The sequence below is a fragment of the Pelodiscus sinensis genome, chromosome 1 (assembly GCF_049634645.1).
Source record: "Pelodiscus sinensis isolate JC-2024 chromosome 1, ASM4963464v1, whole genome shotgun sequence".
Lineage (NCBI taxonomy): Eukaryota > Metazoa > Chordata > Testudines > Trionychidae > Pelodiscus > Pelodiscus sinensis.
The window spans coordinates 291,770,679-291,798,283 of NC_134711.1; the positions used below are offsets into that span (position 1 = coordinate 291,770,679).

Consider the following 27,605-nt stretch of genomic DNA (forward strand, 5'->3'; position numbering starts at 1 on the left):
GAGTGTTTAAGTACTTTAATGAATCAGATCTTAAAATGGAAACTGCATGAAAAAGCTATTTTGAAGTTCACCATTTGTTTCTTTTTTAGAAAAACTTAGTATTGTTAGTTTTTCAAATTAATTACCCATCAATACATAATGAGGCGCTGCGGGACCAACTGGGCAGCACCCCAGCTGCTCTCACCAGCACCTGGTTCACCCCACGCCGTGCTATTCCCCGCCTGACCCTTCTCCCCCCGCCCCGTCACAGCCCCCCTGCCGGAGTACCTCCTGATACTCTGGCATATCCAATAATCCAGCACCCCCTGGGTCCCAAAGGTGCCAGATTATTGGAAGTCTGCTGTAAATGGATTAAAATTTCACAATCTACAGTGTGGGAGGAAGTCTCCATGGCTAAACACCCATTAGAATTATAGGGTATGTTAAATCTATTCCCTAATTAGTATTCAACGTAACATTTAAACAAGACAGACACTAATATTTACAATACAAAATAAACCAACACTACATATTTGTTACAAGGCTTGAGAGGAAAAAACACTTGATAAAATGAGAGTTTAAATACTTAAAGTTCTTCAAATATAAACAGAAAAGTTTGCTCTATACTTGATTCTGCAACTGCTGAATTCCAAAATAAGCCATATGGAATTTGCATCATGACATGAGCAGTCTTAAAACCTTTAAGTTACTAAGCCAACTCCGCATATCTAAAACAGAATACAATTGCAAAAGCAGGAATAAATCAAACTTCTAAGAGAATTTATAATTCTTCCCCACTAAAGCTACTGCTCTTCTTGCTCTTCCGAAAGAGTAGTGGGTTCTTGTAGTGCACTGTTCCGTCTGTAGATAAAAGCATTGGTTACAGCTCCGAGTTCCCCCAGCTGTTCAAGTGAAGAAACACAGGGATCATGATCCTTTAACATATTTGGTAGCTTGCACAACTTCTCCTGAAGGCGACGAGAACGCCTTACTGGGGTTAAGAATTTTATATCTTTAACAGCAGAGTCATTTGCCTCACACTGCATCATCTTCTTCACACTTCAGAAAAGAGGGAAAAAAAGCCACATTTGTGGATTAAAAATGTGTATTGAGCCATTTTTAGTCTGTCTTTCCATAAGATGACCCACATGAAAGCCTAATCAGAGACCACACAAACAATAAGTCATGCTTCTTCCTGCCTTAGCCAACCATACCATTCCAACCCCCCCACCTCCAACAAAGAGAAGATAATGACCACATGCAATGCCCCCCAAAAGCTAAATCCAGAGGAGTGTTAAGTATGTTTTAAACACCAAGTTCATTTTGCCCAAGGATAGAGTTCTTTGCCACTATGTTTGCTAGCCAAGAGTTGCTCCAGGCAAAAACTTACATATATTTCAATCACACCCCCCAATTTTTCCCCTACACTCTCCCCAGAGCATTCAGCTGTCTACACAGGAAGGCAGTAATACAGGTTCCAAAGCTTGGCACACATCCCCCAAGTACATAAATGTATTGTCAATGTCCTGAGCAGGGGAAGCTCTGCCTTGCAGTGTTTAGAGTAAGTATCCCCAGTTCTCCAGTGTTAATCCCCAGAGGCAAAGAATTAAATTGTGTGACTAAGAAGATCCTGTCAAATATGTGGAGGTAACTGATATTTATGCCAAAAAAGACAGAGGACTTGTGTTGAGAAATTTGAGTTGCAACAGTCCTATTAAGCCACTTTCTTTTAGATGTAAAGTTTTTCTCCACCCATTCACTATTGGGGTAAAAGGAGAAGCAGCACTTAAGACCACCAGACTCTTGAATTCCAGTTCTAAACTAGATGTTTGATTTGTTGCAGTTGTGATGCAAAAACACATGTTTCCCTAAACACTCAGGAAGTGCAGGAACTTCTATGATTTACCATAAGTCATCTTACCTTTCTAAATATGGAGTGGTTGACAAATTGTATTTAATTAAATAAGATCCCTCTTTTTCTTTGTCAGGGGTCTTAAATTGTAATGTTGCCTCTTTTTTTGTATCTTCAGTTTTGCAGTTTGCAGACTGCTTTCTTTGTTCTTTAGTTCTGTGCTTTTTATCTTCTTTAAGTAAGGTCTCTTGTCTTGGCTTCATGGATGAATCTGTTTCCTCTTTTTTGAGCACTTCATTGCTAATATCTGCCTTCTCTTCATTCAAGTTCAGCTCTTTGAAGACTGCCTCTACGTTCTGGAGAGAAGAGTTAGCTTCTTTGCCGACCACCTCTTCCTTCACACATTCCTCTGAAAGTTACAAAGATTAGAAGTAGAAACACGGTCATGAGTGGTTGCCATTAAAGATTTAGTAACTAGCAGCAGAGTGTAAAACAAAAAGGAAAAGTCAGTGGTTTCACCATGTTCTTCAGGAGCCAGTAATTGAAATTCTAGAGCTTCTGAACACCATTTTTTGCAATAGCAATCTATAGCACAATATTTACAGATCTTAGCTTCACTTTAACCTATTGCTAAAACTATTTTCTCCACAAGAAATATGAATCAAACAATTTTCGAAGGCAACTAATGATTTTGGAAGATCAACCTGACATACCTGAAAGCAGCCTGGTTTTCAGGAGGCGGCAGGTGTAATAGTACTTTGCAGGGGGGGGGGGGGGAAGGCCCACCACACCACAGGCGGCACCTTTAATTCATCATATTGGATGATTCCTCAGAAGAAATTTGCAAGTAGTTGCAGATACTTTTGTGCCACTCAGACAATTACACCAATTATGGATTTTCACCCTTGATATATTTAAACCTCAGGCTGAAGAGACTGGACTTCACAGAGTTAATAAAAAATAAAAATTGGAAAAAATTAATATGATTGGGGCTCTGTCTGCTAGTGTAGCTTGTCAATCTTAGCAACATGCTAGCAGCTGTGGAGCAATAAGTCTGCATTATGTTTCAGACAATTTGAAATTGACACACCAAATGGATCAGCTTCCATACCATGACACTAAGATAGGGTGCACACTGTTTTTAAAAAAGTATCAGCATTTTATTCATGAGTCAGAATCTTAGATTAACTGAAAGAAGTTGAATACTCTCTTACCAAGATTTTCATTATTCTTTGGAAGATTTTCATTATTCTTCATAATATCTGCTACTGTGTGTCGTAACTCATCCTTTGGCTGGAAGAAAAGTTGCTTCCATTAACAGCCCATAAAGTCAACTTTGTGAAACTGACTCTGTAATCCCTACATAGTTATTCTACAGTTTAATGTGAAAAATGAAAATAGGGCAATACAAACTACATTAATGCAAATTATATTCTGAACATTACAATCTGCGAGCCATTATAGAAAGGTTTAGAAAGATTACATTTTTATCAGTAAATATTTATTTCAATGTGTGTGCATGCATGCTCACAGAAAATGAAAAATATTTTTGAAGTGTATAAATAGGCAAAGTTAGAAAAATGCTGATTGAGCACTCAGTGCAATTGAAAGGTATTTACTGTATACATTTGAACATATGATGTTGACAATTTGTATTTAACAATTACAAAGCTTTAGCTTTTTGAAACTCATCATCCACTGTTCTATTAAATAACTCTCTCCTCAATTCCCTGCAATCTGAGAATTTAAACAAAATAAAACCCTTAGCTGTGAAAGTTAAGATTGCAACATGAACTTTACCACGTTGTACATGATTCATCCTGTGCAATGTGTTGGTATTACTGTTCCCTGCTGGAACCTGAAGTCTTGTTTCTTTTGCAACCTTACAGTCAGCAAATCCTCCAAATAAATATAACAAGAACATCTACGTAACATGAGAAGTTAGAGACAAGGTGTCTGAAGTAACTGTTATTAAACCAACCTCAGTTGGTGAGAGAAACTTCTGAATTACACAGTGCTCTTCAGTCTGGGAAAGGTACTTACTATCTGATAGAATATCTAATTACTTATGCTAAATAAGAGACCATTCAAGGTGAAGTAAACAAACCCTTCCAGTCTATAAAATGCTACCAGACTATGTTTTTTTAAGGTTATTGTAATAAGCCATAAATCTTTATTAAGACCATGATTTTTAGTATTTAGCAAAGTTATGAATTTGAGCTCCCAGGTTCACCTTTTGAATGTGTTGTGAAGGTTTCCTTTGAGGAGAAGGACTGACATGTCATAGTGAGGGCTTTGTAAAAAGTACTCACTTGCAGGTGATGTGGTGTTTGTCCTTTTATCATTTTTCTGTGCAAGCTCATTTGAGAGTTTAATGATTGCCTGGTTTCACCCACATAATGACTGGAGATTTCTGTGCTTTGGATGTTATGATAGGCATGTATAGAACCCATGGGTTTTTTTTTTTTTTGCATCTGTCATTCTGCCAGGATCAGGTGCTGCTTAGAGTTTGTGGATTTTTTACTTATTATAATCTATAACCCACTACTCCTCTCCCATTTTGGCATATGACTACAGAGGTCTTAGCAGGCTCACACAGGGTAAATGGTCCCTTCAAACAAAGGCTCTCAATGCAACCTTTTTTCCCCATTTGTGAAGCCCTAAACATTTTTGAATGGGAGTACAGACACATCTCTCAAGTTTTCAATCAAGCTGTTGAGCTCTTTGGAAATCTATTGCCTGTCTGAAAATTTACTGAACAAAATTCACTTATGTAGTCTAAATCTTTTGCAGACTATGTTGAAGGCAGAGGTCCCCCAAAGTGTGGGGGCGCACTCTCCTAGGTGTTTTCAAGGAGAGGGGGCATAGAGTCCAGGCCAGACGCCAGAAGGGGCAGAAACTAAACGCCACCCGGCCCCTCCATCATAAGTACAGCCATGCCTCTTGTCCCCACACCTGGCTCTGTCCCCTGCTTCAGAGTGGCTCCACAACAAGCCCCAGGACCAACTTGCAGCTCCTCCTGTGGCCCAGTTATGACTCTGCTTCTCCTCCCATCCCCAACCTCAACCCCTGGCTGTGGCTCTGTCTCCAGCCCCACTCAATTCCAAAGACTCATCCCTGTGACCCCAACCTGTCTGTCCTGGATCCCTCAGCTGCGTCCCAACTCCCAGCTCTGAGACGGAGTAATTGAGAACCATAGGTAGACGACACATTCTGTTTGTTACTGTAGTTAGCTATGGCTCTGAGTACCGTTCCAAGCCCTGAGGAAGACCTGTGTGCAACCTGAAAGCTTGTCTCTCAACAACAGAAGTTAGTCTAATAAGAGATTACCTCACCTACCATTTTTCTAATAATTTAGGATTAACAAAGCTAACACAATACACTGAAGTTAATGCTCAGTTTATGAAAAAAAAATTAATTTTGATGAGCATTTCTCAGCTTGCAAGCAGAACTTGTTTACTGTTACAGCATAAATGCAAAAAGATTCACAATTGCGAAAAGCTTGTGATGCTTATGCAGTTTGTATATTTAGTTAACTCAATTATGTGAGTTTGGCTTTTGCTAGCAAAAGCCAATGTTAAATTTTGATTAAACAGCTAATTGGGTAGTCAATGGAATTTCCAGCAACTACTGAATTAATTGATAAGGGGGAAATGTGCGCTATTCCCACTGTGCCTCTCACTTTGAAATGTACAAGAGCCACTTGCGGCTTTTGTATATTTCAAAGGGAGAGAGGCAGCAGGAACCACTAGCTGGGAGCAAAGCAGGCCCTGCTGGCAGGGGGTTCCCCTCTGTGTCTTTTCCTTTGAAATGTACAAGAGCCGTAGACAGCTCTTGTACATTCCAAAGGGAGAGGAGCAGCAGTGGGACCAGTGCAAGTGGGCCCATTTCAATTCCTGCTTGTGCTGTTTCCCCCGCTACCCCCTGCCTCCCGCAGAAATGGTGCTGGGCGGGGAGGAACCAGCTTTTAAGCAGGCTCCCCAAGCACCAGCTCATGCTCCCCTCCTTGATGCCTCTCTGATAGAGGCAGCAAGGGTGGGTAGGTGAAGCAACTAGTTGAGTTCCTACCTGATTACTGGTTACTTGACTAGTCACTTACATCCCTAGCGTTAATATATGGAATAGGGATAGATTTTTTTTTGTCAGAGTCCAAATTTACTGACCAAAGTGTATTCAAAATCCAGACTGTAGAGAAAATTATTTTTAACAATAATATGATAAAAGTACATAAAAATGTTAGGACTCAGTTAAAAAAAAAAACAAAAAAAAAACACAACACCATCTGGTATTCTAGATTCAGCCCCTATTGACTACCCCAATATAAGCAGGTTTTCTGCATGCACCAGTTTTACATCCATTATTCCTTTTCAAAAAAAGTAAGATTCTGCTTCTCACCTGTGCTCCTGCCAGAACTGCCTCTTCATAAACCGCAATGATCTTTTCAATTGGGCCCTTCTGTTCCAGACGCATGCAACACACCCAATATTTCGCAAGTTTTTTTGCATCTGGAACTCTCTGAATCAATTTTTCCAGCATGGCACGTACTTCATCCCCAGGATAACCCTTAATATTTACAAAAGACAACAGGAAGACTGAATCTTAACATTCCAACAAAAGTGACTAGACATTTGTTACTGAAAACTAGTATTTGCTTTTATAGGTTGAACCTCTCTGGGCTGGCACCCTGGGCACTTGAATGGTGCTGAGCCAGAGAATTTGCCAAAAACACGAGAGGTCAAGCATTACCAACACTTCCACTTCTTACTGGCCTCATAGAAGATATTTAGGGGTAAATTAGAATTAAGTAACAAAACAGAATACTGAGAGCTAGGACTGTAAAATTTTATGGGCCTAAGGGAAACTTAGCCACAACCATGATAAGTGGACATCTGGCTACTTAAAATCATGCCAGACCACAGACAAACAACAGAAGTTCAGCCTGTATGTTTTTTCTAGTGATCCTGATTAAGTTGGTAGTTATGAAAAATATTTCAAAGTAAACTATTGTGGAATGTGCTACAATCACCATTTCATTAGGATATGCCATTCAACCACCTAGTCTTCAAAAATGAAACTAGTCTGTACAGAGTGTTAGGAAATAGATAATCTCTTCTCCAAATTCTGGAAACATCACTTAGGTAATATTTATAAAAAGATTCAATAAATTCAGAAAGCAACAAGTGAACTATGGAATTAACTTCCTTTCACTTTGATAGCAGGCACCATATAAAAGTTGTGTGTCAAATCAGGTGGTTGGTTACTTGGGGCTCAATCACAAGAGCCCTTCAAGAATGAAATTACTATTGAAATCAATGAGAATGCCACATAGTAAGAGCACATGGGATAACAATATTAGTATACAACTAAAGTAATACCTGTTCTGTTAAATGTAGACATTCTGCAAGAGTTTTGTTGACATTTTCACTGAATAATCCTTGCTCATCTTCTTCTGCTATGGTAGCCCAAAAAGACTTAACTGGTTCTTTTTCAGTTTGTGATGTCTGTGTCTCAGGTTGGGCTACTTGTAGCACAGTACATTGGGGCCTCTTAATCACTTTTCCTTTGTCTGCCTTCCATTCAGCCAGACGAATTCTGCATTTAAGCAAATCAGTGTATTCGCATCTGCTGTAAAATAGCTTATTCTCCACCATATATACAGAGATTAAGGCCAATCAACATAGAAGTCCTAAAAAAACAGTTTGTGAGTAGATGAAGAAAGTTCTCAAGGATCCCCTAATTCACCCCTCTCCATAATCATCAAGCTGTTCATCTATCACCTATGCCTGGATGAAAGCCTTTGAAACAGTTGATGCCACTACTTCCATCTGCTAGAGATGGATATGATCAGCAGTCTTCTCTTGTCCCAACAGCAGCAAAAGAGTAAAGATGCAACAAAAAACACCCACCCCCAAATACAAAAACCCATTACTAACTCTGCTTTCCTACATAGTTCAGAGAACTGCTTTTAATGGCATGGCTCTTAAATTTAAGGAACAAACATTTGAATTTATACTTATGAGAAGCACTAGACAAAGTCCTAAAGACAAAATCTCTCTATTCATTGTACAGACAGAACATACGGAGTGGCAGTGCAAGCTCCCTAGCACAACAGGCCTAAATTCTATTCCAGAAGGGCTGTGCCATTTCCAGATAAGACTATTCTCATTGGGCTTCATCCCAAAATAAGGATTTAATAGTATAACTGTTTAAATGGTTAGCCGACAGGCTCATGCTTATCTGTTACTGTAATGTTTACACGCTGGCTCCCTGGGGCAGGGCCAGGAGCCAGAGCCGGCTTCCAGTGCATACCAGCTTGCAGGGAGCCAGCTGCTGCCCCATGCTGTAGGATCTGTAATAAAGTTTATATATCAGAGTCTGCAGCACAGCTGGCACCCAGGAGTGGGAGAGTTTGAAGTTAGAAGATGAGATTCTCAGTGGTTACACAGTTACCTAGTTAACCACTTTTTAACATCCCTATGCTGAAACTGCCAATTATTGCTAGTTATGGGTATCTGAGATAATTGCACCAATACCACCAATTAATTTCATACAGCCATTAGCCAGTAACAACTGAAACTAGTTAACACAACACAGCTTCAGAGACTGGAGATGTATTTCTGATGCTGCAGAAACTAACGAAAGCAGGACACATCAAGAGCCTAAAATGCCTCTGCAATTAATATTTGAATTCTACTACTTAGTTTTAATCTTGGTTGTTAGTCTGACTGCTTTCGATTGCAGTTCCCAGCATAAAAATTCCTATATATAAAACAGTGAATCTAAAAGCAATATGAGCACATCATTTTATGGCTGAAACAAGTCTATTGAGAGCTGCATAATGAGGGGGGAGAATCACTACCTCCATCCACCCCTCCCCCAAAGAACTGGATTAATCCAGTTACCTTCGCTCATCTGCTGACTCTTTTGGCAGAACATGTTTTCTGTTGCCAGCCTTTGAATCCTGGGTGGCCTTGGTAACACAGGTTACAGAAACAGACTTTGCAGAAGTTCCTGATTTGACATCCCTCAATGGAACCTCAGTTCTCTTTGCCCTAGGCACAGAGGTGAGTTTAGCATCACGAAGAGCTGTCTTTAATGATGGTGGTGGTCCACTTCTATCAGGCTGTCTCTGGACAGTCATATTATTTATTGATACATTTGTTACTATTTGTTTCTCCTTGCTCTGGATGGACTTTGAGTGGGTGCCATGAGAAGCACTCATAGGTTTCTTCTGGAAGGAGGTGGCATGTACAGGTTTAGCAGCACTAGCCAAATTTGAGGCTCTAATATTATTCCTGACTGCATTGTTGCTGGTGGTGGATGGTGGTCTCACTGCTGGTTTGGTGGCAGGAATGATAGATTTCTTGTTTGCCAAAGAACTCTTTGCATCTTCATTTTCTAGTGTATTTCGGAAAGAGTTTATCTTTGATGAGATAATCTTGCCACAATATGAGCCAGGCACATGTTTCTTTGGTAGGCTGGCATTAGAGTTCTGCTTCTCTGCAATCAGTTGCTTCTCTTTGATGTTTCTTTTGTGCAGGAAGGACTGGCTAAAAGACACACGATAGGTTTTTATTTCAACAGCTTCATCTTTGGAAGCATGAATCGCTAAACTAAGATCTTCAGGACTGCAATTTGTTCCCACAGTTGAGTTTCTCAATATGGTGGTAGTTTTTAAGGTTTTGCTCTTTGAAGCAGCAGTACTTTCCAGAGTGTTGCTTGGCTGATTCCATGGTAGTCTATTAGCATTTTCTTTTTCTTCCTGGTATTAGAAATAACATGATATAAAAAATGCATAATATATGGCAATAATATAAATTGCTGAAGTGAGCTTACAAGACTTCAAGGAAAAATAAATAAAAACTAAGTTGTCTGAAGAAACGGGATGCATCACATCTTACAAGGGAGACAAACAAGGGAAATATGAACTGTTATTTCGACTTGCCACTAAAAATCCTCACCCAAGCACTGAATAAGGATTTAAAAAAAGGCAACAAATCTAGATTCTAAAACAATGGTTCTCAACTAGGGGTACATGTACCCATAGACATACAAAGAATTCTTCAGCTATTTGCCTAGCTAAGTCAGTACAAACAAATTTCCTCCAATGACATGTTTATACTGCCCTATATATTTGAGCATTAGTACAATATTTATATTCCAATTGATTTTATAATTAAAAAGGATGATAAAGCAATTTTTCAGTAAGTGTGCTGTGACACTCATATTTGTGTCTGCCTGTGTAAGCCAATGTTTTTAAGTGAGGAGAAAGTTGTGGATACACAAGACAGACTCCTGAAAGGGAACAGTAGCTTGGAAAGGTGGAGATTACTGGTTTCAAGTACTTCTGTCAAACATACAGCCTTCAGGTTGGATTTAGTCTGTCCAAAATCTAAGTTTTGATTCTTAAAAAAAATAAGTTTAGTCCATGACTATAAAGATTGCCATCCAGACATTAACTGAATATAAATCAATGTCATGTCCCTGAGGCAGAAGACAGCCCAAAATGATGATTCAGGTAAGAACACCCCATCACACAGAAATCTTATTGGAGAATCAAATAAAAAGCCCAATGACAGTACAGGCAGTCCCCGGGTTACGTACAAGATAGGGACTGTAGGTTTGTTCTTAAGTTGAATCTGTATGTAAGTCGGAACTGGCGTCCTGATTCAGCGGCTGCTGAAACTGACTGCCAGTTCTGACTTACATACAGAATCAACTTAAGAACCCCAGGCGTCCCCAAGTCAGCTGCTGCTGAAACTGATCAGCAGCTGATTCCAGGAAGCCCGGGGCAGAGCAACTCTGCCTCGGGCTTCCTGTAGTCAGCGCTGGTCAGTTTCAGCAGAAGCTGACTTGGGGACGCCTGGGGCAGAGCAGCTGGGGTGCTGCCGGGTTGCTCCAGTAGCGCCCAGAGCAGCGCTGCAGGACCAATCGGCAGCACCCCAGCTGCTCTGCCCCAGGGTCCAAAACAAAAGCCTGGTCTGCTGGGGGGGGGGGGGGTCACACTAGCTGCGCCTCCCTTCCCCCCCAGCAGACCAGGGGCACCGGAGCAGCTTATGAACGGGGCTCTCGCTCTTTGAAACATGCATCTGACTACAAACCCTGAAGCCATGTGTTAATTTGTTCCGGGGCATCTATTCTGAGTTGGTGACACACACAAGGGCTGCATCTACACTGGCATGAATTTCAGGAAATGCTTAAAACGGAACAGTTTTACTTTATAAGTATTTCCGGAAAAAGAGCCAGAAAAAGAGCGTCTACATTGGCAGGATGCTTTTCCAGAAAAGCCTTTTCCGGAAAAAAGTCTGTGGCCAATGTAGATGCGCTTTTCCGGAAAAAAGCCCTGATCGTCATTTTCGCGATCGGGGCTTTTTTGTGGAAAAGTCTACTGTGCTGTCTACACTGGCCCTTTTCCAGAACAGTTTTCCGGAAAAAGGACTTTTGCCCAAGCAGGAGCAGCATAGTTTTTCCGGAAAAGCAGCTGATTTCTTACAGTAGATAGTCAGTGCTTTTCCGGAATAAGTGGCCCAGTGTAGACACAGCCAAGGTGAAAGTTCAAAGTAGGAGAACTTTTATCTGTTTTTACTGGTCTCTTTCACTTGTTCTTGTATAGCATGGATCCAGAGTAACTGTATAAGCCTTAGTGAATGTCTTATTCTCCTTTCCAGTATCAGTAAAAATATTGTATTAGTTATGCTCTCCTTGTAAATATTATTTCTAGTGGACTCAGATTTGTTTAGCATCTTAAAGCTGAAGTATGTGTGGATAATATGCATTTTAGTGTGTTTACTAGCTTGAGTTGTTAAGTGAGGATACATGTACTCCAAGGGTATTGTTAATTTTCTTTGATTTCACACAACTGTTTGGAACCACATAGGTAGGGCACTACCAAGTTCACAATCCCTTCTGGTCAGCTTACAGTTTTAAAAATCCTATGACTAGGAAAGTGCGTGAATTCAGATATATATCTGAAATTTCAGAGTGTTGTAACAATGGCTATGTCTAGGCTGCAAGCCTCTTTCGAAAGAGCATCTAGACTGCAATCTCTTTCGAAAAAGTGAGCCGCTTTTTCAAAGGAGAGCATGCAGGCAGTCTGGATGCTCTTTCGAAAAAGCCCTGTTAGCAGTCAAGAATGCCTTTTTTCAAAAGAGCACTTTCAAAAAAAGGCATTCTTCCTCGTGAAATGAGGAGTACCGCCGTCAAAAGAAGAGCCGTGTTTTTTGGTTTAATTTCGAAAGAACGCGGCTGTAGTCTAGATGCAGGTGAAGTTTTCAAAAAAAAGGCTACTTTTTCCGAAAAAAACCCTGCAGTCTAGACACAGTCAATAGGAATTGATCCAAAAGAGGGCTGTCATTATAATAGGGTTGCAGTATCTTACTTTTCTGCTGCAGCAGATGGCAGCGCTGCCTTCAAAACTGGGCTGCAGAAGAACAGCAGCTGCTAGCCAAGAGCCCAGCTCTGAAGACAGTGCCACCAACATCAGCGACACAAACGTATGGATGGAATGGTAGGATATTGCCACCCTTACTCTGCGTTGCTATTTTCATAGCTGAGTGGCTGAAAGGGTGGCAATTCTGAAAGGGCTCAGCTCTGAAAGCTGTGGACCAAAAGTAAAAGGTGGCAATACCATATCAAGCCATCTTTAATTCTGCATGGCTGCTGGCAGCAGCGCTGCCTTCAGAGCTGGGCACCTGGTGAACAATCACCACTCTCTGGCCACCTATCTCTGAAGGCAGTGTAGAAATGGCAATACTGTGACACACATGCCCCCTTACAATAATCTTGCAATTCTCCTGCCTCCCCTTTTGGCTCAGGATCCTCAGTTTGAGAAACAGTGGCCTCCCCCATGATCTCTGTATAGTATAGGGTAAAAGCACACAAAAGATCAACTTTCACCATCTGTGACGTTTTTCACAGCTGTAATTTTGATGGGCTGTGGAAGCCATCACTGATTTTTTAAAAGAAGCCATTTTTATGCTTCATGAGATTTAGAAAAAATGTTTAAGGACTCAACCAAATTAAATATTCTTTCTGCCCAAGAAGTGGATATCTATGAAACCTATTTTGTACATCCTATTATAAATGAAACATTGATCTCATGCAGCTATTCAAAGGGTTTCCTCTATAGCTCAAGCGCTTCCCATTGGGCAGCTTCCTACCTAATGCTCAATTCCAATTTTTCTTCTTAGTTTCATTGTATCACTTCTAATGTTACTGTCTTGTTCTATTATACTGTTAGGTTGACGGCTTACACCTTTCAAATTGGAAATCCTGGAATTGTGGATGTTTAGTCTGATATTTTCATCTTTTCCTTACAAGATAATTTTGGAAAGGAATTTTCAATTTGATAGTTTAATCTCCTCTTATAAGTTCTCCTATCAATAGACTCTGTGTACATCAGATCTGGTAAGGCCATATGCAGGACCCTACTAATTTCCTGGCCATGAAAAACATGTCTCAGACCATGAAATCAGTCCTTCCCCATGAAATCTGATCTTCCGTGCTGATGACAGGCCAGTCTCCAAACTCCCAGTCTGGCCACACTGGGGGAGAGAGAAAGTATCCTTCCCTTGCATGGTAACTCTGAGGAAAAAAAATCAGACCCACCTCCAGAGCCAGCACAGAAATCAGGGTGGTACACCCTGAATTTGCACCTAAGCAGCCTTAAGAGCTGGGCTCTGGGCTTCCATCCCCATCCCTGCAGCTCTAATCTCAAGGGGTATGTCTACACTACCCCGCTAGTTCGAACTAGGGTGGTAATGTAGGCATACCGCACTTGCAAATGAAGCCCGGGATTTGAATTTCCTGGGCTTCATTTGCATAAGCCGGCCGGCGCCATTTTTAAATGCCGGCTTGTTCGAACCCCGTGCCGCGCGGCTACACGCGGCACGAGCTAGATAGTTCGGAATGGCTTGCTAGTTCGAACTATCTAGCCCGTGCCGCGTGTAGCCGCGCGGCACGGGGTTCGAACAAGCCGGCATTTAAAAATGCCGCCGGCCGGCTTATGCAAATGAAGCCCAGGAAATTCAAATCCCGGGCTTCATTTGCAAGTGCGGTATGCCTACATTACCACCCTAGTTCGAACTAGCAGGGTAGTGTAGACATACCCAAGGCTTCTTCCCTCAGCAGCTCCTGCTAACCTAGGGGCTTCGGTCCTGGTGGCTACAGCTGGAACAGCCTAGGTTCTGGGCTTCTGCTCCCTCTCCTCAGGCAGCTCCTGCTGAGGCTCTAAGCACCAAGCTAGGGGCTTCCATTCTTGCTGGCTGCAGCCAAGGCAGCTCACGCTCAGGGCTTCTATCCCCTGCCACTCTACCTAGAGCTCAAGGCAGCCACCCCCAGCCACTCCAAATGAGTCTTAGGGCAGCTCAGGTTTGAAAGTGACAGTACCCAGGCTCAGGGCTTCTTCCCCCATGGCTCCTACCAGGGCTCAGGTAACCCTGTCAGCGCTTTTGCCCTGGTGCTTCTTCCAAGTTTGGGGCAACCATTTTTCTGAGGATTGGGGGATGCACCAAATTACCTGAGGGCCATGCCTTAATCTAGCAATGCAATAGTTAGGAGTTCCCAGCAGCCTGAGAGAGCTCCTACCCACCTCCTCTAACAGCTTGGTGGCTGCTGGGCTCTGAAGGCAGCACAAACATGAGGATCATAATCTTGGAGAGTGGGGGGGGGGGGGGGGGGGAGAGGAAAAGAGTTTCCAACAACTCCCAAACAAAAGGAAGTTTTTCTTCACTCAGTGCACAGTCAACCTGTGGAAGTCCTTGCCAGAGGATGTGGTGAAGACTAGGACTTCAACAGGTTTCAAAAGAGCTAGATAGATTCATGGAGGTTAGGCCCATCAATGGCTGTTAGCCAGGATGGGTAGGAATGGTGTCCCCAGCTTCTGTTTGTCTGGAAATGGGTGACAGGAGATATGTCGTGTGAGGATTACCTGTTGTGTTCCCATCCTCTGGGGCATCTGGTATTGGCCCCTGTCAGCAGACAGAATACTGGACCTTTGGTTTGACCCAGTATGGCCATTCTTATGTTTTTTACAAACCTCACCCAATTCCATTTTGGGTCAGGACTCCCAAGATAACCACTGTGAAATTTCAGATCTAAACATCTGAAATCATAAAATTAACAAATTTTAAAGCCCCCGGATGTGAAATTAACCAAAATGGACAGTGAATTTGGTAGGGTTCTAGCCATAGGTAGCGATATACATGTGGGAAAAGATCATCTTTAAGCTCTACCAAGATTTTTAGCAGATTACTTTCTAACATACTCAGTAAATTTGTCTGTGCCTTACAACTTGGAAGAGCACACACTCCAGTTATAGCCATGCCAATTGTTACCATTTTTCACTGTGGTCCTATTAAAGTGATATTGGAACATTAGAACTTTCCAATCCCTTATCAGCTGAAGAGACTTTGCTCAGAATAGAGACCAAGTATGGAAAATTTCAGCCAAACTTTTCCTAAAATTATGAGTATGAGAAGACAGGATATTGCAGCAAAAGCTGTTTTATCCAGCATTCACTAACCGAAAAGCTCTAGAGACTGGCATTTCTGATCTTCATTAAAAATCTAGTTTATAGTCCAGTTGGTGCAGGGCCAGATGCTTCTGCCTACAGGCCCTTACTCCCACAGCTCCTTGTCATTGGGAGCTAGAGTCAGCACTTGGGATGGGATAGAGTGCCTCCACCTAGAAGCAGCCAGGACAGGGCAATTGTGGTGAGATGCCTGAGGTGAGTGTCCCTCCAAATCCAGTGTCAAACCCCTTCTGTACCCTAAACTCCCTGCCCTAAGATGCACTCTTCCCCTCCCCCCCTTAGTTAATTGTCATTTCATTTCCTGGAAGCCCTCTTCTCGCAACATGCCAGATAAAAGCTTTTACTGTATAATGGAACCTATTCTATAGTTTGAACTATAGATGTCACAGTAAAATAATTCCATTAATCAGACTTAAGAGTCAGTTCAGAAGGCTTATTTTGTACTGGAGAAAATTGGGATGCAGTATATTCATAAAGATAGTGTTTTGTAAGGCTCTAAAGCAAGCACACATTAACCGATTAGTATGAATGAAATCTTAATCATTTATTGCTACATGCATACAAGTTTTTCATGTTGTGGAAATCACTTGTGTTAATGCTAAACAACAAAGACTTGTTTTGAATTTGTAGCTAGTGTTTCTGCCAGTTACGTAGAAGAAAAAAAAACGCATAAACTTACCATTTTCTGCTTTGCAGATTTTAAGACTTTTATTTTGTCTTGCGGTTTATCGCTAGCTGCTTTCCCAATTCTGTTACTGCTTTGAAGAAAAGCATAGAGTTAAGAATGGCTAAAAATGGATTTTGAAAATATATACTATCGTACCAATTCTGTGAGTTAAGCAGGGAAACCATCAGGATCTAGCATTCATGATTTCTGTAAAACGGCATATTAGTAACTTTGTCCCAAAAGGAATATCTATTTCAGTTTTAATTTACAAATCAAAACCACTGCATAGAAATATTTGATGCTACTAGCAAAAGATACATATACCAATTCCTCTTTCAGAAACAGAGTTAGTAGCTATTATTTTTGCTTTAGAAGCTAGCCCTATAACTGTTCCAATAAGATCAGTCTTCCTCCTCCTTTAGTAGTAGCTGATAGAATGATCCAGAGAACACAGAAGGCAACAGCCTTTGATGTAGCAATTGTTACCAATTGTTTCAGTAATAAAAAGAGGAACTGTATACATAAGATGAAAGCAGGTTAAGGGACTTTACCAAAGTCACACAATTATGAGTGACCTGGGACAATGAGGCTAGTCCAGACTGCTGTATTTTCAAAAGAGGATATGCAAATTCCACAGAGTTTGCATATCTTCTTCCCATCTCACTTTTGAAAGAGGATCTTTCGAAAGTGAAAAGTAGTCTGGATGCAGTTCCCTCCCCCCCAAAAAAACACACCCCTTTTTTGGGGGGGGGGGAGGGGGAGAAGGAAATCGCTCTTTTTTTTTAATAAAAGGAAAAGGTTTACATGTTTGTTTTAAAGGGGGGTTTTCCCCAAAAAAGGCTCTGTCCAGACTACTTTCACTTTTGAAGGCAAAGTGAGATTGGAAGAAGATATGCAAGTTCCCGTAGAATTTACTTATCCTCTTTCAAAAATAGAATGTAGTTTAGATGTACCCTGACACAGAAATCTGGGATTCAAGTCTTAAAGGGAAAGAGACTGACCGCAACAATGAAAAATAAGATGGCAAAGCCTCCCTGTAAAAATAAATCTATGCTGAAATAAAGATTTATTTAAATCAAGAATTTCAATTAGCAATTTAAATTATGAAGTGGAAAGCCTTGATTTAAATCATGGATTTTAAATAAACTTTTGCATTTCTACTTCAGTTGTATTCTAAGGAAAGATGCATTCTCATTGGCCAATATAACTAGGACCCTACCAAATTCATGGCCAGGAAAATGCATCAAGGACCATGAAATCTGGTCTTGTGTGTTTTTAATCCTATACCAATTTTGTGGAGGAGACCAGAGTTTTTCAAATAGGGATATTAAGAAACCAGTAATACACTAATTGTGTAGTTGACAAAAATGTCATTGGCTACATGATTACCGTATATTCCGGCGTACAAGACGACCTCTGATGTTAAAAAACATCCCCCCAAAATCGGGGGTCGTCTTGTACGCCGGATGCACCGCCGCCGGAGCCCCTCCGCGGCTTTGAAAGCCTCGGGGGAAGCCGGCGGGGGGGCATCCCAGGCGCGCATGGGCTGCCCCCCCCCCCCCGAGCCCCTCCGCGGCTTTGAAAGCCTCGGGGGAAGCCGGCGGCGGGGCATCCCAGGCGCGCATGGGCTGCCCCCCCGCCGGAGCCCCTCCGCGGCGGCGCGGAGGGGCTCCGGCGGGGGGGCAGCCCATGCGCGCCTGGGATGCCCCGCCGCCGGCTTCCCCCGAGGCTTTCAAAGCCGCGGAGGGGCTCCGGGGGGGGGCAGCCCATGCGCGCCTGGGATGCCCCGCCGCCGGCTTCCCCCGAGGCTTTCAAAGCCGCGGAGGGGCTCCGGCGGGGGGGCAGCCCATGCGCGCCTGGGATGCCCCCCCGCCGGCTTCCCCCGAGGCTTTCAAAGCCGCGGAGGGGCTCCGGCGGGGGGGCAGCCCATGCGCGCCTGGGATGCCCCCCCGCCGGCTTCCCCCGAGGCTTTCAAAGCCGCGGAGGGGCTCCGGCGGGGGGGCAGCCCATGCGCGCCTGGGATGCCCCGCCGCCGGCTTCCCCCGAGGCTTTCAAAGCCGCGGAGGGGCTCGGGGGGGGGGGGGGGGGGCAGCCCATGCGCGCCTGGGATGCCCCCCGCCGGCTTCCCCCGAGGCTTTCAAAGCCTCGGAGGGGCTCCGGCGGGGGGGGGGGGGGGGGCAGCCCAGGCGCTCCTGGCGGCTTTGCTCCCGGTGCCTCTGGTCTGCTGGGGACCATCTCCAGCAGACCAGGGACACCGGGAGCAAAGGAGGCGGAGGGGCGCTGGGGTATAAGATGAAACCCTATCTTTTAATTAAAAAGATAGGGGGTCGTCTTATACACCCAGTCGCCCTATACGCCGGAAAATACGGTAGTTGATAACAGGTAGCACTGCTACCACTAAATCCTGGCTCCTGCTGGGTCCAATAATTACCCCCACTGTGGCTCTGCACTACAAGCACTTGTGCAGAGCTGCAGTAGGGGTTAAAGCCAGGTCCCAGCACAAGCCAGGACTGAGCCAGCCTAACCACGCGCCAGCTCTTCGTGCTGGGACCAGCATCAACCCTCACTGCAGCTCTGTACAAGTACTACCAGCACAGGGGATGATGTTGGGTCCATGCATGAGCCAGCCTGCTCCTGCACTGCACAAGTTCAAAAATTTATTTGCAGAGAGGGATGGGGAGGAGGAAATGTTGCATGCAGTTGATAGCATTAACTGATAAGCACCACTTATCCGTTAAGTATTTAGTCGAGTTCAGTATTACATCCCTATTTTCAAATTGTGGTACTGACCCAAAAAGAAGTTGCAACAGGAGGCAAGGCAAGGTTATTTTAGGGGGAATTGCGGAATTGCCACCCCTCTGCAATGCCCTCAGAGTTGGGTGGCCAGAGAGTTGAGGTTGTTGGCCAGTCGCTCAGCTCTGAATGCAGTACCCCACCTGTAGCCGCACAGAAGTTGCACTACTGCCTTCAGAGCTGGATGGCCATAGTGTTGCAGCTGCAGATTGAGGGCCCAGCTCTGCATATAATATCACAGAAGTAAGGGTGGCAATACCATGTCATCATTATTTCTATGCTGCTGGTGACAACAGCTTTGCCTTTAGAGCTGACCTCCTGGCCAGCAGACACCATTCTGGCCACCCAGCTCTAAAATCAGCACCACTGCCTGCAGCAGCACAAAAATAAGGATAACCAGCACCATCCTGTCCATTGGGAGAGCAGCTCCACACTTTTGGGGGGGGGGGGGGAAGGGTTCCATGTGGCCCAAGACAGCCTGGGGGATTACTGGGGGGGTGGGGGGGGAGAGATCAGGCCCAACCCTCCCCTCCCCCCCCCACTAGCGTTGGCAGGAGCTGTGGGAAATCGGAACACCCTGGCCTTAGCCTGCTCTGCTCCTCCAAGCAACGCAGTTGGGAGCCAGGAGAGCAAAGCAGGCTGGGGCCAGGTCACACTGTTTTCCACCATCAATGAGCATGGGGGATACCCCTGCTGTTGGAATCAGGCCTCCTGTTAAACCCTGGGTTGCATTTTTCATGGGATGGGGAAGGGCAGGGACAAAGCTTAGAGAAAGGAATGGAGTGGTGGCAGAACAAGGGTAGGATGAGGTGGGGTCTAGGACCAACAGCTCCCAAGGGATGGCCTTGAAGATGGCAGTACCACTTCCACCCCCATAGCAATCTTGTGACTCTTCCCCACAACTCCTTTCTGAGTCAGTATCCCTACAATTATAACACCATGAAATTTTAGGTTTAAATAGAAGAAAGTGTGAAATTTACTATTTTTAAATCCTATGACCATGAAATTGACCAAAATAACCATAAATTTTGGTAGGGCCCTGGATATAACCATTAAAACGTGTTTATTTACAACTACATAGGAGCTTGAAACTAGATTTGGTCCATCTTTTTGCTATCTACAGGGATACATGACTATATACTTAAGCACTTACATAGCTTAATATTTTCAGATTCTTATGAATTGTACATATTTGTTAGTTAAAATAAGGTGGATGATTTATTGTTCATTTACCGGATAATTAACTTTTCTTCATGATTTTGTCTCAAGGTGTATCAGAGTGGCAACTGGAATTTAATTAAACACAAAGAACAGCAAATAAAGCTTATTTTTGCTAAGCTTAAATGTTAACCTTAATGTTTTGGATACAAAATCTTCTAATCAAAAGTGTTTCACATTTACAGCTAAATGATTTACTAAGCAGAGGAATTAAGTGTAGTCAATTAAACTATTTCAGATCAGCCTGGGAAAATGTTCAAATATCTTAAAGTTACTTGGGATGATCTATAGTAGGGATATAAAAAAGTTTAAAAATATTAACCATGTAATCAATGGAAATTCTATTGGTTACACAGTTAAGCAGGCTCCAGGCTGCCGCTGGTCCTCACAGGCTCTGTGATCCTGACTACTTCAGGCCCCACAGGCTGCCAGCTGTTGCCAGGCCCACACTGTAGGATCCTAGCGGCTGCCAACCCCACGGGCTCCTGACTGCCCACCCATGCTCACTAACAAGGTTTAAATGGTAACGGGAAATAAGCGTCAGCTTAGAGTTTAGACAGTTAACCTCTTACATCCCTAATTCTAGTATACCAAATTAATAAACCTTTCCTTCAAAAGTTAGCATCTGGGGAAAACATCTCTCTTTTTCTGGAGCAGCAGCCTTTATTTAACGCAAAGCTTTTGATAGAGTCTCTTGAATTTTGTACTTTTTATATTTAAATGTTTTAAGACAGGGATGGGCAAAAGCCTCTCAGCGGGCTGGATTCAGCCCACCTAAGGCTTTGACCCAGCCTATGCAGCAGTTCCTGGCCACGCCCTGTACTGCATTGACTGGGAGCCAGGCTCTTGCGAGCCCATTCAACTCCTTCTATTTAAAAGACTCACATCTTCCCCACAGCAGTCAGACAACAACCCTGGGGAAGGCTCAAGCTCTTTAAATAGAAAGAGTTGAAAGGGCTCTAGCATCCCCAGCTCCCAGGAAATGCGCTAGCAGTGAGGACAGGAGCTGAGAGCCTTTTAAATAGCAGGAATTGAAAGGGCTCGCAGCTCCAGTTCCCCACTAACATGATGCCTGGGAGCCACAGGGAAGGCATGAGCTTTTTCAACTCCGGCTGCTTAGAGGCCCAGCCCCTTCTAGACCCTGCCCACAACCACTTCAAACATTTTTGAAGTGGCCCCCCATTCAAACATTATTGCCCATCCTTGTTTTAAGATAAGTTTAAGTTTTAAAACTATTTAAAATGAAATCTGCATTTAATACAAAACAGGTTTAAAAAAAAAAATCTATGCTGCCTTAAATGCACGCCATAAAAATGATGGCATGAAGTTATGAATTAACTAAATAATACTGAAAATGGACAATGTAAGAGAAGGCATTGAATATGGGGAAAAAAGTGAAAGGAGAGAGAAGTTCTCAATCAGGATGAGCAATTTTGTCCCTGCATTGATAGTTAGTGCTAGAAATCATTATGCTAAGATAGCATGATGTTTCACATGGATATCCTTTTACAAAGTCAGCTGTATGAATACAGCAAATATTTGACATCTCATGTTATACCTCTCATGTAGTCCAGACCCTCAGGACCTGACCACTGCTAAACAAGAGAATTTGCCAAAGCATAGTAGGTCTTTTATTTCACTGATGTGAATAAATGCAACAATGCTTGCAGTGCTCCTTAATGTAGGATTATACTGATACACCCTATAGAAATCTACACCTAGCCAAGGCTTATATGCAGTCTTCATAAACTGTTCATGCTACAGTAGAGTCTTGATTATCCGACCTTCCTTTATCCAACATTCTGTGTAATCTGACCTGCTTGTGGCCGCCCAGCGGAGCCGGCGGAGCAGAGCACGGAGGGGAAGGTGCCGGGCAGTGCAGAGACAAAGGCAGTGAGAGAAGAGGGAGGAGGGCGCAGGGCCATGCAGCAGGATGCTGGAGCCCATCTGTCCCCATCCCCTCCGGCCAGCTGCGCTTCCCCCGAACTCCCCTATCTCTCCCGGCCAGCCGTGGGGCAGCTCGGCTGACCAGAGGGGATGGGGGAAGCCACAGCTGACAGGGAAAATACCTTGGACCCCACAAGGTATTTTCTGTATTATCCAACATTTCGATTATCTGACCATCCTTTGGTCCCATTTAGGTCGGATAATCGAGACTCTACTGTATTACAAAATGTTATTGTATTGGCACAAGGAAACAAGTAAATAAAGCATAAAAAAATATGCTTATGTTTAGCAGGATTACCAACACTTTTAGAGCCCAGTAAGCAGTGGAAGACAGTTAGGGGTAGAGTAGAGCTAAACAGCACAGAATACTGAGAGCCAGGACAGTGACTAAACAAACTTTACAGGACTGAAGGAAACTTGGCCATACCCACTACAGGCAGTCCCCGACTTACGTCGGATCCGCACTTACGAACGGGGCTCTCGCCCCGGAGGTCGAGGTGGCGGATTGCTACCTGCGAGCTCCGGGGCGAGAAAGGCCCGTTCGTAAGCTGCTCCGGTGCCCCTAGTCTGCTAGGGACCGTCCCCAGCAGACCACAGGCACCGGGACTGAAGCTGCAGCCGCGGCGGGGTCCCGCGCCTCTGAGACTTTGCCAGAGCAAAGCCTGAGAGGCGCGGCACCCCGCTGTGGCTCTGCTCCCCGTGTCCCTGGTCTGCTGGGGGGGGGGGGGGGCGCAGCTAGTGTGGCCCCCCCCCCCCCCCCAGCAGACCAGGCTTGTTTTGGACCCTGGGGCAGAGCAGCTGGGGCGCTGCCGATTGGTCCTGCAGCACCGCTCTCGGCACTACTGGACCAACCCGGCAGCACCCCATCTGCTCTGCCCCAGGTCCTGATTCAGCCGCTGCTGGTCAGTTTCAGCAGCGGCTGAATCAGGACGCCTGGGGCAGAGCAGATGGGGTGCTGTCGGGTTGGTCCAGTAGCACCGAGGAGCGGCGCTACTGGAGCAACCCAGCAGCACCCCAGCTGCTCTGCCCCAGGCGTCCCCAAGTCAGCTTCTGCTGAAACTGACCAGCGCTGACTACAGGAAGCCCGAGGCAGAGTTGCTCTGCCCCGGGCTTCCTGGAATCAGCTGCTGATCAGTTTCAGCAGCAGCTGACTTGGGGACGCCTGGGGTTCTTAAGTTGGTTCTGTATGTAAGTCAGAACTGGTGGTCAGTTTCAGCAGCGGCTGAATCTGGACGCCAGTTCCGACTTACATACAGATTCAACTTAAGAACAAACCTACAGTCCCTATCTTGTACGTAACCCGGGGACTGCCTGTATAAGCAAACATCCAGCTAACTAATACTATGCCCAAAAGAGAGATTCAAAAGTATAGCACCAATGCTAATTTTCACAATACCCTTGAAGAGGAAAGCAAGTCTTATTCCTGAGTTTTATAGATGGGAAATTTGAGGTACAGAGGTGAAGTGACTTGGGAAAGATCATGCAGCTAGTTAAGAGAGCCAAGATTAGAACTCAGATTTCTCTCAGTTCTTCTTTTACACTATCTCTTGTCTACAGAGATTTGCTATCCCTTATAGTTTTAGAAATATATTAAGCAATATTTGTTACTAAGAAACTTTCAGCTACAAGCATGATATAAAATTAGAAAGGTTTAAATAATGTAATTTTTTTAAAATGTGGTTAAGTGCTATTGATTGGTAATTCAGCTTCCCATAGCAACAGTATAAAGGGGTGAACTGTCCCCTTCATGATAGACATTTAATTCACTCCACCTGGTATTTGTCTGCTTCTCTGGAATTAGCAACCCAGAAATGGACTTTTTTCTCAACAAGTATTCTTCAACCTTTTGTCTTCTTTGTTCTAATGGATTAAAAGAAAGTGAACATTATTTTAGTTACACAAAATCCTTATTTCAGCTCAACTCATCTCAAAGGAATTTGTAAGAATAAAATGAAGTATCTTTAGGCCAATATTATCAAGATTCAAAAGACAAATAAATGAAATATCTGAACAGAGATCTGAAGAAAACATCTTCTAACTACATATGAAATTATATAAAATGCAGTTTAAATCAGTCAGCCAGTAAAACATTAAGTTTAACCTAACCGCTTTAACGGGGGAGGGGCAGGAGCTGCTCCAGCCCAGGTCACTAGTTAACTGTAACTGGTTAACCATTTATACTATCACATCCCTAGTTGTGACATGGGGTGGAGTGCTGGCTCTGGCCAAGAGGTGCTTACCATAGTAGGTGGCTCCTGTCCAGTGGGACCCTTGGGCAGGCACCTTGGCTGCCATAGCCCCACACGCAACTCAAAGCTGCAAGCCAGCATGTGTCAGCACAGTGCACTCCATATACAGGGTGGGGGGTAGTGGGTCTCTGCGTGCTGCCCAGGCCACAGGCACTGGTGTTGCAGCTCCAATTGGCTGGTTTTATAAGGATGTTTGTGGGGTTCTGGTCCCATTGTGACTGTGCACCAGGATGTTGTGTCAAGTGCTTTTAACTGAGCCTTCCCAGAGTTGTGTTAATCTCAGTGTCTCTATGGCTATGTCTAGACTGCAGGCTTCTTTTGAAAGAGGCTCTTTCGAAAGCATCTTTCGAAAGAGCCTCTTTCAAAAGATCGCGTCTAGACTGCAGGCGGATCTTTCGAAAGAGAAATCCGCTTTTTCGAAAGAGAGCACCCAGCGAGTCTGGATGCTCTCTTTCGAAGACGGCCTCTTTACATTGAAGAACGCCTTCTTTCGAAAGAGGAACTTTCGAAAGAAGGCGTTCTTCCTCGTGAAACGAGGTTTACCGCCATCGAAAGAAAAGCCGCGTTCTTTCGAAATTATTTCGAAAGAACGCGGCTTGAGTCTGGACGCAGGGGAAGTTTTTTCAGGAAAAGGCTACTTTTCCCGAAAAAACCCCTGAGTTTGGACACGGCCTATTACACTAACTTTCTGTGCCAACACACAAAGGGCAGGTAAACAGGATCAGTGGTATTTCAGCACATCTGTGACCAAACCTGGTCATATTTACTATGGAATTTGTCTCTCACTTAAATTTGTCAGTACCCCAAATTAGATTATCTTCAAGGCATACTTTCTCAAGGCCTTTTTTGATTAAAAGGAAGCAATTAAGATAATTTAGCTATTTTGTCAAGGGTTGCAGCATCAGTTTCTTTAAAAGGAAATCTTTAAGGCACAATAATAAGAGTTGTGTATATTAAAGACAAGTGGGATCGTGCTGGGGTGGGCAATAATTTTTGCCAAGGGGCCACTTCAAACATGATTGGTCGGAGTGGGAGAGCCCCTTTGACCCCCCCCCCTTCCCACTAGGCACCCATGTCCTGGAAGAGGCTTGGCACGCTCCCCCACCCCACTCAGGGCCAGGGGAGCACTTCAAAATGCCACATGCTCCCTGCAGGGCAGGGGCAGGACAAAGGAAGCATCACACAGCTCCCCCGCCCCCAGACCCTAATTGGCCTGGGGATGCACAAAGCCTCCTCCGCTCTCCCCCCTGCCCTGAGCACAGCAGCAAGACTACTTCAGGCACTCTCCCACCACCCAGGCCCTAATTGGCTTGGGGGCAGGGGAGCAGCAGGGCCTCCACAGGCCCGCTCAACCGGCTCCAGCCCACAGATACCTTTTTGCCCATCCCTGGATTGGGCTATCCTTGGAATAGTCCCATGTTCATACTTGCTAAAGAATAGGCTAAATTGAGTGATTCCGTGTACACTACACTCCTTTTTTCCCCCCCCTCAGTGAGCAGACCCTGCACCTTCCCCTGTATTTTGTTTATGTTTTTAGATCTTATGTGGCTGTACGAGTGGTGGGCCCAGACTATTAGATACTCCTGAGGGTATTCTGCACAAAAAATAAAAATTCTGCAAAGTTGCCAAACATGGAGGCTCCTACATGGCATTGGGGAACACAGGCCACTGGCTGTACAGAGGTGGGAAATCACTGTGCTGCTCTCCCCCCTCCCCACAAGAAAGAGTCAGTGACAAGGCTGTTCACAACATGCTCCAGAAACAGCCTATGGCTCTGCCCTTCCTTGCGAGGTGCACCAGGCACAGGCAGTAAGGCAGGAACTAAAGAGTGAGAGGCTCTGGGAGATTCAGGTGTGGTTTGAAAGGATTGTGTGAGGGGCACACTCAATCCACTGGGGCCTGTTGGGGGTTCTGGGTGTAATAAGGGCATTCTGCAGGGGGAAGGGATCCAGGTGAAGGTGGGTCAAGCTTAGCAGGAGAGATGTAGGTGACAGAGTTCAGCAAAGGGGGAGGGGAGGTCTAAACGCTACAAAAGTGGGGCTCAGAGATCCAGGTACAGAGGGTTGGGGCTCAGTGGGGTGCAGATTAAGGATGCTATTGGATAGTTGAGTAGGCTAGTCGATTTCTTTCCCCCTCCCCCAACAAGGAGAGGGAAGAAGTGGTATGTCAAAGTGGCAGCATTTCAAAGTGGCATCATGGAGCCTGGGGTCAGCTGAGTCGTCCCCTCCCGCGTTGACCCCAGACTCCATGCAGGTGCTTCCGCTTTGAAATGCGCAAGAGCCCCCACTGAGGACTCCTTAGTGGGGATCCCGGTGCAGCTGGCTCGGAGTGGTCCAAGTGCAAGGGGAAATGGGGCTCAGAGGGGATTCTGCAAGCAAACAGTGTGAGGAACAGCAGCAGGGACTGGGTATGAGGGGGATTGAAGAGACAGGCGGGGAAGTAGCTTCTTGTACAGCGAACCCTCCCCCTGCAGCTGAGGAGCGGTGGGCGCAAGAAACTGGCAGGGGAATGCGCAGAGCTTGCTGCCTCTGGAAGAGGGTCTGTCCCAGACCTGGATGGCATCCCAGCTGAGACTAACGGGGGGGGGGGCAGTAGCCCCCCCTTCACCCCCACGGCAGAGCGAGTCACCGCGCTGCTAGCTGCCCTGGGCACCCACAGCCACTGCCGCTACCTGGGCGCATGCGCAGAACGAGACCAGGCGGGCGACACTTCAGCCAGGTACCGGCTCTGATCTCGGCAGCGGATTTCAGGTCCGACCCCGCCGCCACGCGACCCACCGCTGGAGCAGCCGGGGCCTCGGGCGGCTCCACGGCCCCCTACCGGGCGCGGCCCTTACCTCGATAGGTCGGCTCGGCTCTGCGGGTGGCCGGGAGCTGCGGAACCAGGCGGCTGCTCATGGCCGCGGACGATTTATAGGGAGGAGGGAGCCGCACAACCGCTGCCGCGCGACCCCTGCGCTCCGCCGTTTGAATTCGGCGCTGCCCGGTACGGTACCGCCTCCCGGATTGGCCCGGCCGCGGGACTTGAACTGGCCAATGGGGCTTCTCCTGGAGCTTGACGCAGCGCGCATGGGCAGTCGCACGGCCAGCGGGCTGCTGCGGAAAGGAATTAAAACCAACTGCAGTGAGTCGGGGTGGTTAGCGCTGGGAGGTGCCAGCCTAGGCTCTGCTCAGTGATATGCCCATTTCACGCGCGTAGTGCAAACAGTGCTCGCAATTCCAGTGGCTTCTGGGAAAGCAGAACTACAGAAAAAACCACATCAGGGAAAATTTAAAAAACAACAAATCGTCTGGTAGCACTTTAAAGACTTACAAAACATGTAGATGGCATGATGAAATTTTGTGGATACAGCCCACTTCTTCAGATGAC

At 45.0% G+C, this 27,605-nt stretch overlaps 1 protein-coding gene across 2 annotated transcripts; it reads right to left on the bottom strand.

The window, feature by feature from the left end:
* CKAP2 (cytoskeleton associated protein 2) lies at window positions 1–27,259 on the bottom strand. 2 transcript variants are annotated; one of them, XM_014574506.2, is made up of 9 exons: window positions 27,073–27,259; window positions 23,760–23,847; window positions 16,042–16,117; window positions 8,734–9,593; window positions 7,207–7,423; window positions 6,227–6,394; window positions 3,046–3,124; window positions 1,901–2,240; window positions 1–1,038 (listed from the first exon to the last, which is right to left on the bottom strand). In XM_014574506.2, exons 1-9 carry the CDS (start codon window positions 27,131–27,133, stop codon window positions 783–785), a joined length of 2,145 nt encoding a protein of 714 aa, XP_014429992.2. In that variant the 5' UTR covers window positions 27,134–27,259; the 3' UTR covers window positions 1–782. The 2 variants fall into 2 exon arrangements, with proteins under 2 accessions (XP_014429992.2, XP_075775220.1); XM_075919105.1 differs by having other exon boundaries at window positions 16,042–16,120; window positions 27,073–27,258.
* Between the last annotated feature and the right edge of the window lie 346 nt (window positions 27,260–27,605).

Bases quoted from the DNA above. Each gene is read 5' to 3' on its own strand.
- CKAP2 (XM_075919105.1), bottom strand. From the start codon at position 27,133: ATGAGCAGCCGCCTGGTTCCGCAGCTCCCGGCCACCCGCAGAGCCGAG. The intron at 16,121-23,759 runs GTGGAGTGAATT...TTTTCTTCAAAG, and splicing joins GAGAAGCAGACAAATACCAG to CAGTAACAGAATTGGGAAAG. The intron at 9,594-16,041 runs GTAAGTTTATGC...TTCTAATACCAG, and splicing joins AATCTGCAAAGCAGAAAATG to GAAGAAAAAGAAAATGCTAA.